The sequence below is a fragment of the Vigna radiata genome, chromosome 5 (assembly GCF_000741045.1).
Source record: "Vigna radiata var. radiata cultivar VC1973A chromosome 5, Vradiata_ver6, whole genome shotgun sequence".
In the NCBI taxonomy this organism is placed as follows: Eukaryota; Viridiplantae; Streptophyta; class Magnoliopsida; order Fabales; family Fabaceae; genus Vigna; species Vigna radiata.
Window position 1 is genome coordinate 22,834,791 of NC_028355.1, and position 9,756 is coordinate 22,844,546.

Below are 9,756 nucleotides of genomic sequence, written 5' to 3' on the forward strand. Positions count from 1 at the left end.
GTTGATGAAATTTCAATTATTTGACACTTATAATAATATTGGTATATAACCTAACTCAATTCTAAAAAACTGAATTGAAAAATAAAGTTTATATTTTTTTATTTGTTTATTTATATATATATATATATATATATTATAAATTGGTTTTATTTTTATTCAATATAAAACATAAAGTCGATATCAATTCACTTTGATAATGAGAGTAAATATATTTAAGCTCAAATCACTCATCATGTTATAATTCTAAATTGTTGACATAAATTATTTTCGCACATAAAGTTTTAAGTTCCATTATTAACTTCAATGTTTTAAATTATTATAAGATTCAAAGTATTGTATAATTTTCGACTTTGGACCGGCCAACTATTTTTCTTAATTATTCTTGATTTGATGTTAACCATGCATTACTAGCCCACACCCGAATTCAACATCTCCCTTCAGAAAAATCCACGCTATGTTTTTCATGATATGGAATCATGAATCATGAATCATCAATGGAAAATGCAGCAGAAGTCATAAATGATATTGGATTATTAGGGTAATTTATTCAGGCAATAATGTTGCATTTTAATGTTATAATGTTCATACTAGTTCTACATTGATTAACATTTTAAAGTTGGTAAAAGTCACAAATTTTTATTCTATAGCTTACTTATACTACACTTATTTTTCATATAAGAACATGTATTAGTTGCACCATTAAGATTCACATGATAAATGAATGTAGTAACATTCCAATTTGTGCCGCCTCAAAGTTAGATTCATTAATTATAATTTATTTATCTACAAAATGAGTCAGCAAAAGATTCAGAGACCAAATTAATGAAAATTATCAAGTAATTAATTACTTTCTAAATAAACTCATGTTAAATATCATTATATAACAAATAGTTAATTACGACACTCGAAATAATTCAACAAATATAATAAGAAATTGATTACTTAAAATTGATAATTTTTTTGATGAGAATTATTTATAATTTTACTGTGTGTGTGATATAACAGAAGAAGTTATGAATAAGAAGCAAAGGACTTGACCTGATGGGCATGCACTTAGAAAGGTCCAAAATTTGTGAGCTGTACAGTGTAGAATGACAGTCACTACTTACAGTGGTCCAAACACACTTCAATTAAATACATTATATTAAAAAACTAAATACTAACTTAAGAATCCAAAAGTAAAAGAAAACCCTTTGCCAAAATCGGATACAGCTCACAATTTTCAGATGCTTGCTTGCGTCTGACACAAACCATTCTAAGCATCCCAAAGGGTCAATTACGTCAATCTTCACTTTGCTTAAAAAAAACACACACACACTTCTTTTCTCTTACGCGTTAATCAATACGCCCCTATTTTATTTAATATATTTATTCTAATTGCCTCACAAAAATTTAAAAACAAAATGGGTTTTGCGTCTCCTTCAACATCCTGCTTTTAAGTTTCGGGAGACACAAACTGCACACCTTCTATTCCGAATATCTTTGGAACATACCAACCAACCACCTCCTAGCCACCACCACCACCACCGCCGCCGCCGCCGCCTTCGCCACCACTCTCTCCGTCTCTTATTCTAATCGACTTCCTTCTTCTTCAATTTTCACTTTTCAATTTCTAAATACCATTTTTTGCTTCCACTGCCCCTCTCGCCTCACATTATCTTCGATTCCATTCTTTTGTAAGTTTATTTTATTCACATTTTCTTCGCCGGTTTATCATTCTCGTTTTTTTTGCTCTCTGTTTTCCTGCTCGCCACAGTTTTGGTTAAACTGCACAGTGCACTGCACGCTACCAATTATTATTTATTTTTTAAATTTTATTTTCGTATATTTGGTCATGAAGGAGAACTTTATCTTTTTCTTTTTCATTTTTTTCTTTAAATTGTCGGTGTGATTCTGTTCCTGCGCTTCCAACTGTTGCTGTTTTTAGGAATGAGAAACATTTGGTTCATTCCTTAGCACATTGGATAATTTTACCAAGATTAATCGTGGTGGCGCTAATCTGCGATGCCTGATTTCGATTAATTGGGATCTAATTTGGGCGATAAAGACGGTTAGGCATAATAAACAATCATTACGAAAGCTCACTTTTATCTTTTGAAGAATAGAAATGAAAATGCCCACTAACTTGCTTTACTCTCAAGTTTGAGCAGTGAGTGGAGTGCAGTGGAGAGAAAAGAATATTATGTGGCTTTTGATAGTTATGGTACACGGCTATAGCATGCGCACACCTCCACATTAGTCAAGTGCGGTGGTTGGTTTCGTTAGATCTCGGAAGTCGCCGTTATATAAATGCCACTTCATTTCCATCACTCCCACTCCAGCACACGCAGAAGCAGTGCCATGCTGCTTCAATGCGTTTCACCAATTTAGTAATTTCGTTCTATCCACATCCAAAACCTTACTTCAACTCAATCTCTTTTTACCACCCACAATTACATTTACATACGCACTACGCTACAATGCACAGTTATTAAGTTGCATCCCGAGGTAGTTATTTATTTATTTATTTTTAAATCTTTTTTCCCAAACTAATTAAGATGTTTGGAATTTTTAAGATGTAAAAATTGAAGTCCTACTTGAAGATTTGTCTTTTTTGTTGTTGTCATTTGAATCTAATTATCTTGAATGGTGGTGGAATTGATTATGGAGTTTGCACCGGAGTCTGTTCTGTGTTAGTGTGACATTTTTGTGTGGTCAAAACCTAATATGAGTGTTTAACGCTACGTGGCTTTTTTAGTTTGCGATGGATCGACGCTGGCCTTGGAAGAAAAAATCATCGGAGAAGGCTGTGATTGAGAAAGCAGCTACTGCATTGGATTCCTCCGATGCTTCCCAGAACCAGGTATATTTGTTTGTTGGCATTTTTCGCACAAGAAATATGTTCAGAACTTTTGTTCCTTTGAAAATTTTCCCACCTTCAGTTCTTTCTATTTGGCAGCTGAGTTCTGTTTTATTTTTTTGTCTTAGTCTGACTGTTTTAGCAATTTTTAATGTCTATAGTTTTTACCACTTTGTGGATGTTATCTTTCTCAACTTTCCCATTCTTAGCAGGCTGTTAAACATGTATTCACTCTCTAGTGTGTACGTGTGTCTAGGAGTAGAACATGGATTGCCAACTTTATTTGACTACAAACTCTTATCCTTTGTTTGATTGATCCAACAATGTGATTTTAGTTAATGTTTGTTTTTTTTTTTTTGTCTTTTCTATTTCTTTTTCGATTCACATGTGTACAGGATAACAAGAAACCAAACTACGTCCAAATCTCTGTGGAATCCTACACACATCTGTCTAGCTTGGACGATCAAGTGAAGACATACGAGGAAAAAGTTCAGGCACTGGAGGATGAGGTCAAGGAAATTAATGAAAAGCTGTCCGCAGCAAACTCCGAGATAAATACCAAGGAAAGCATGGTAAAACAACATGCTAAAGTTGCTGAAGAAGCTGTATCAGGTAAAATGCTTTATGATTTTATTTATCATCTTATACATGCTAAAGTAGCCGAAGATGTATCAAGTATTATATATTCTCATCGTTCTTAATGTTTTTAAAACACTGCAGGCTGGGAAAAGGCTGAATCTGAGGCTTTGGCATTGAAGAATCATCTAGAATCTGTCACTCTTTTGAAACTCACTGCTGAGGATCGTGCAACACATTTAGATGGTGCTCTTAAAGAGTGTATGCGACAAATCCGAAACCTTAAGGAAGAACATGATCTGAAAATACAGGAAGTTGCTCTCTCAAAAACCAAGCAGTTAGACAAGATTAAGGGGGAGCTCGAGGCAAAGATAGCGAATTTTGAACAGGAACTTCTTAGGTCTGCAGCTGAAAATGGGGCCCTGTCAAGGTCATTGCAGGAGCGCTCTAACATGCTAATCAAATTAAGTGAAGATAAGGCTCGCGCTGAGGCTGAAATTGAGCTTCTTAAGGGCAACATAGAAGCATGTGAAAGGGAAAATAATTCACTTAAATATGAACTACATGTTGTTTCCAAAGAGCTTGAAATTCGCAATGAAGAAAAAAACATGAGTCTGAGGTCTGCCGAAGCTGCTAACAAGCAGCACATGGAGGGTGTAAAAAAAATTGCTAAGTTAGAGGCTGAGTGCCAAAGATTACGTGGTCTCGTGAGGAAAAAGTTACCTGGTCCTGCTGCACTTGCACAGATGAAGCTAGAGGTTGAAAGCCTGGGCCGAGATTTTGGAGAAAGTCGATTAAGGAAGTCCCCTGTGAAGCCTGCTTCCCCTAATTTGTCTCCATTACCCGATTTCTCTCTGGAGAATGTGCAGAAATTCCAGAAGGATAATGAATTTCTTACAGAGCGTTTATTGGCAATGGAAGAAGAAACAAAGATGCTGAAAGAAGCTTTGGCTAAACGTAACAGTGAGTTGCAGGCCTCAAGGAGTATGTGCGCCAAAACACTGAGCAAACTTCAAAGTTTGGAAGCACAGTCTCAGACAAGTAACCAGCTGAAAGGATCTCCAACATCCATCGTCCAGATAACTCACGAAAACATATATAATCAAAATGCAAGCAGTGCACCAAGTTTCGTCTCCATGTCCGAAGATGGAAATGACGATGCAGTAAGTTGTGCTGAATCTTGGTCTACAGCAATAGTTCCTGGGCATTCCCAATTTCCTAAAGAAAAGTGCACTGAGGAATCAAGCAAATCTGAGGTCTCTAATAAGTTGGAACTAATGGATGACTTCCTGGAGGTTGAGAAGTTGGCTCGTTTGTCAAATGATTCCAATGCAGACGCCACTGTTTCAGTTTCTTCAAACAATAAGACAACTGACACTGTGACTGATGATGTATCAGAAGCCCGTATTGGCAAAGAAGGTCCGTCTGAAAAAAATGGCAATTCAAATCCATTGCCAAATAAAGTGTCTTCTGATGCTTTGTTGTCAGCCCCCGATCCTCAATCTGATGCTAGTGGCTTGATGTTAACAGAACTTAGATCAAGAATATTGCTGGTTTTTGAATCCTTATCCAAGGATGCTGACATAGAGAAGATTGTGGAGGATATCAAACATGTGATTGAAGATTCGCATGACATTACTATCCGCCACTCGGTGGATGCCCATCCTTCCGATGCTACGTGTGATAGGAAGGATGATCTTGAAGATGCTGGCTTAAACCTTCAAAAGGACATCATTTCATCCCAGCAACCCGGAGAACATGTGCGTGTAACTTCAGATTTGGAAGCTGCTATTTGTCAGATTCACGAATTTGTACTGCTCCTTGGCAAGGAAGCAATGACATTTCATGACATCTCTTATGACGGAAATGAAATGAGGCAAAAGATTGAGGACTTCTCCGTCACATTTGATAAAATATTAAGCAACAATGCAAGTTTGCTACAGTTTGTTCTTGACCTGTCCTATGTTCTAGATAAAGCAAGCGAGTTCAGATTTAATGTTCTCGGCTACAAGGGCACAGAAGTTGAAAGTAACAGTCCTGATTGCATAGATAAGATTGCTCTGCCAGAAAATAAATTAGTACAAGACAATTCATCCGGAGAAAGATATCAAACTGGCTGTTCCCATATTCTTAGTTCGTCTTCTAATCCTGAGGTTCCCGACGATGGGAATTTAGTCTCAGGTTTTAGAGTGGACGCTGCATCACAAAAACTGTCAATGCAAAAGTTTGAAGAATTGAAACTAGAGAAAGAAAAACTGGTGACTGATCTGTCAAATTGTACTGAAACTCTTGAAATAACCAAGTCTCAGTTGCTAGAGACTGAGCAACTTCTAGCTGAAGTTAAATCACAATTGGCTTCTGCTAGAAAATCAAACAGCTTGGCTGAGACGCAGCTAAAGTGTATGGCAGAATCGTACAAGTCTCTTGAAACACGTGCCCAGGACTTGGAAACTGAGGTGAACCGTCTGCAAATTAAGGTAGAATCTCTGGAGAATGAACTTCAAGATGAAAAGAAGGCTCATGAAGCTGCTTTGACTCGGAGCAAGGATATAGAAGAGCAGTTACAAAGGTAAGGCATCATCTAATATCTGGGTAAAAGTACGGAAATCATGCGTTGCAACCCTAATTACTGTCCATTGATGACATATTTTCAGCAATTGTGTTTATGTTTGATCAAAATTGGAATGTCATGAAAAGCAGGGGTGTCATATATCTAAATTGATGGAAATCTCTTATGCTGGTTCAAATTCTGACTTGTGTTACTGTCTGTAGGATTGAGTACTCGGCAGCTGATGATGACCACAAGACTTCGCATGTAAGGCTCTGATTCCATTGTGGATATTAATGACCATGTTGAATTTCGCATGTCATGTTGCAGAATATGTTAAAAGAAAATTAAGTTAGGAAAATATAGGCCATCATGATGGTTAAAATTTTAATAAAGTGTGTATCTTAGAATGTTTGATTTCCTTGGATGAATGAAAAGTCTAAGATTGATCTCTATCGTAAATGCAGGATAGAGATTTGACAGCTGCTGCTGAAAAGCTAGCGGAGTGTCAGGAAACCATACTTCTTCTGGGCAAGCAGTTAAATGCTCTACGTCCACAAACTGAGTTAATCGATTCATCGTACAGTAAGTTAAACCCGAATGATGAAGGATTCGCAGAAGATGAACCCACCACCAATGGTCCAAAATTTCAAGAATTAGGGCAGACGGAGATGGACCATGCTACTTCTGCTTTCGTTCAAAGATTGAGTTCGGAGTCTCCGTTACATTTTTCCAACAGTTTATTTAGCCCTTCGGACAGCGAGTCCACCCTTCCAGCCAGATCCCCAGTACAGCAATCCAAATCAAAACCAAAACACAGACCCACCAAGTCAGCCTCTTCTTCAGTTTCTTCTGCAACTACACCCGAGAAGCATGCAAGGGGATTTAGTAGATTCTTTTCACCAAAAGGAAAATCCGGTCATTAAGCTTTGCGCAGGTTCTATTTCAATTCATAAACGACTAAGCCACTTGGTGGTGGTGACTTTTGTAAAGCACCGAGGTCCAAACCCTTATTGTTTGACAGAATTGAGATTTTGGGAGGTTTGTGTAATTAATTAAGGAGGGGATACCGTGAGTGCCAGGTGATTTTTGTATGTATGGTTGTACCATAAGTTTTCTTTCTTTGCTTTCCATTGTTTCCTCCCCTCTGTTCTGTAATTTAATTAGCAAAGGACAAACCTTAACATAGTATCTGAACTTTACAGGATATGTTCAACATGTTGTATTTCACAAATTTATCCATACCATAATTCTTTCACAAGCAAGATCCAATGCTTCTGATGAAAATATTAAGCAAACATACTTTTAACTTATTTTTGTTTATACTAGCAATACTTCATAAATTTATACTTAGACAGTAAATTCTTTTATTTTATTTTTTATACATTTAACGGAAAATAATTAATTTTAGTTCTTGGTCCATTGGCATTAAAACTTATATTCGTTTTTACTATAATTTTATTATCTTGGTTGAACAGATATAATTAAATTATGAGCACTTTTGGTCTTTTTTTAGTTTTAGTAATAAAAACTTTATAAATTAGAGAAAAAATAAATATTAAATTAACAACTAAACTAATTATACAAAATGCTAAAGATTAATAGAAATTAATTGAAATAAAACAACAATAATTTGTAAATAATGTAAGATAATTAGATAAAAATATCATATTAAGTATTTTCTGATATATAAATTTACTGTAATATTAAGTATTCAGCAAATAAAACGGTGTACCCTTTTGGACAGTTTAATACACCTACTATTGTTGATGGGAAGGAAGCCTAAAGTATTTTATGATAATTAAATTTACTGTAATGTTTTTTATTTAAGAAAAATAAAAAAATAAACATTTAACTAAAAATGCATTGTTTCCTTTTGGAAAAAATAGCCACACAGAAAATTAGCTTCAGTGTAGATTCTGAATGAATTTCATGTATATGGATTTATGAGTAATTCAAAATTACCCTTATACGTTTGGGGGAGCACCGACACAGAACCATCCTACATTAGTGGGGCAGTGTTTGTTTTGGGCCATAGTCGTCCTTAATTTCTCTGTTTCTCGAAGAATATTGATAAAGACAAACAAGTCCTCAATGCAATTCCCAGATTTTCTTAACCTCTCAAAGGTTAATAAAAAAATGTGTATGAATTATATCAGATATAAATCAGTTCTTTCATTAAAAAAATAATCTCCTTCTTCTAAAATGTGTTGTATAAGAAAATTTATGTTACCTTTTTATTGCATTTTAATACAAATCAAGAAAATAATAAATCTTTACCGCCCAACATGTACATATATGACATTACAGTATGACCTATAAAATAATTTTACAATTTTTTATTAATATTAAAATTTATTTTTGAAGAGGAATGTAAAAGTATTTTTACACGGTTAATATTTTAAATTAAAGGCATATACATTATTAAGAATATATAATAATTTAATTAATAATTTTCACCTTTTGCTATAAGGTGGTTATAAAACATAAGAGAATTTTGTCTCTTGGACCATAATTTAATATATCGAAAATAAAGTAAATAATTTGTAAAATGTGTGAGATTACTCTGTCACTTGGAAATAACTTATTCGCAAACATTATCCGAAGAATCCAAGATTTGGTTTGTTGGGTACTCCTGTGTGTGGTCTTTTATGGCTTAGTGATTAATATTGGCTTGATCAATATTAAAATTTCTTTAATTATAGTTCAAAGATACCATGTCAATGAATTTTAACATCGATTAATAGTAAATGTAAAAAGTGATTTTATAGTCTAATAGATAATATTTCAATATAAGTTAAAAATAGTACCAATATAAAATAGAATGTGTTGTTTTAAGAAAATAATATAAAATTCTAAAAATTGTTCACTAGACGAAGAATCATACTCAAAAGCTTTGTATTTATGTTTACAAAAATGATAATAAAAAACAAACACACAAAAACGATATAGATCTCAAAATCCAAAACATGAACAAATAAGTGTGTAAGAATTCACATGTGATTTAAAGTAGATTTGACAAAAATGAGAGGATGTGCAATTTAGATGGAAGAAAGATTTTTCCACCAAAAGTTAAGTGAGATAAGAAGTGGGAAGGAAAGCAAGAGTTGGTGTTCTAATATAAGAGATTATTCATCAGTTTTGTTTTTTAATCTAATTAAAAAACTACTTACTGCATCAAATATATAAGGAAAATAATATTTAATTTTAAATATTAATTACAAACACAATCAAAATTGTTTGGTAGTTGTTTTTAACTGCTATAAAAAAAATAAATACTCAATCAATTTTTTATCGATGTAATGTCTATTTTTTTTACCACAATTATAAAATCTATCAATATAAAATATAATATTCACAAAATTTTTTGTTGCATCTATTTTTTTCATTTATTTTTTGTAAAAAATAATATCGCATTAACATATGAATTCATACATTTATAATAAGTGTAATGATAGAATGACACGTTCATATTCATTTGATATATATTATATTGGTAAAATGGTAATAAAATAATACATTTTGTAAAAAGTAAAAAACATAATGTCAAATAAATTTAAAAAAATTTTGTGTCAATGTATAATTTTGTTGTAAGAATGTTCAATACACATGAATAAGAGACATAATATTTTGACACGCAGATAAATATTTAAGTTATAAATAATAGTTGAAAAGCATGTATCTCCAAATGTGTGTCATGCGATTTTATTTTTTGATGTGATATTTGTTATTTACATATTAACTTGTATATGAACTTTAATATATATTACACTTATATCTATTTATATTTACA

At 33.4% G+C, this 9,756-nt stretch overlaps 1 protein-coding gene across 2 annotated transcripts; it reads left to right on the forward strand.

Annotated features, from left to right (window-relative positions):
• The first annotated feature begins 1,389 nt into the window (after positions 1–1,389).
• Positions 1,390–7,179, forward strand: LOC106762063 (filament-like plant protein 4). 2 transcript variants are annotated; one of them, XM_014645755.2, is made up of 6 exons: positions 1,390–1,676; positions 2,738–2,842; positions 3,235–3,451; positions 3,560–5,984; positions 6,188–6,230; positions 6,431–7,179. In XM_014645755.2, the coding sequence occupies exons 2-6, from the start codon at positions 2,744–2,746 to the stop codon at positions 6,887–6,889; spliced, it is 3,243 nt and encodes a 1,080-aa protein (XP_014501241.1). In that variant the 5' UTR covers positions 1,390–1,676; positions 2,738–2,743; the 3' UTR covers positions 6,890–7,179. The 2 variants fall into 2 exon arrangements, with proteins under 2 accessions (XP_014501241.1, XP_022636746.1); XM_022781025.1 differs by lacking the exon at positions 1,390–1,676 and adding an exon at positions 1,697–2,487.
• Positions 7,180–9,756: the final 2,577 nt, after the last annotated feature.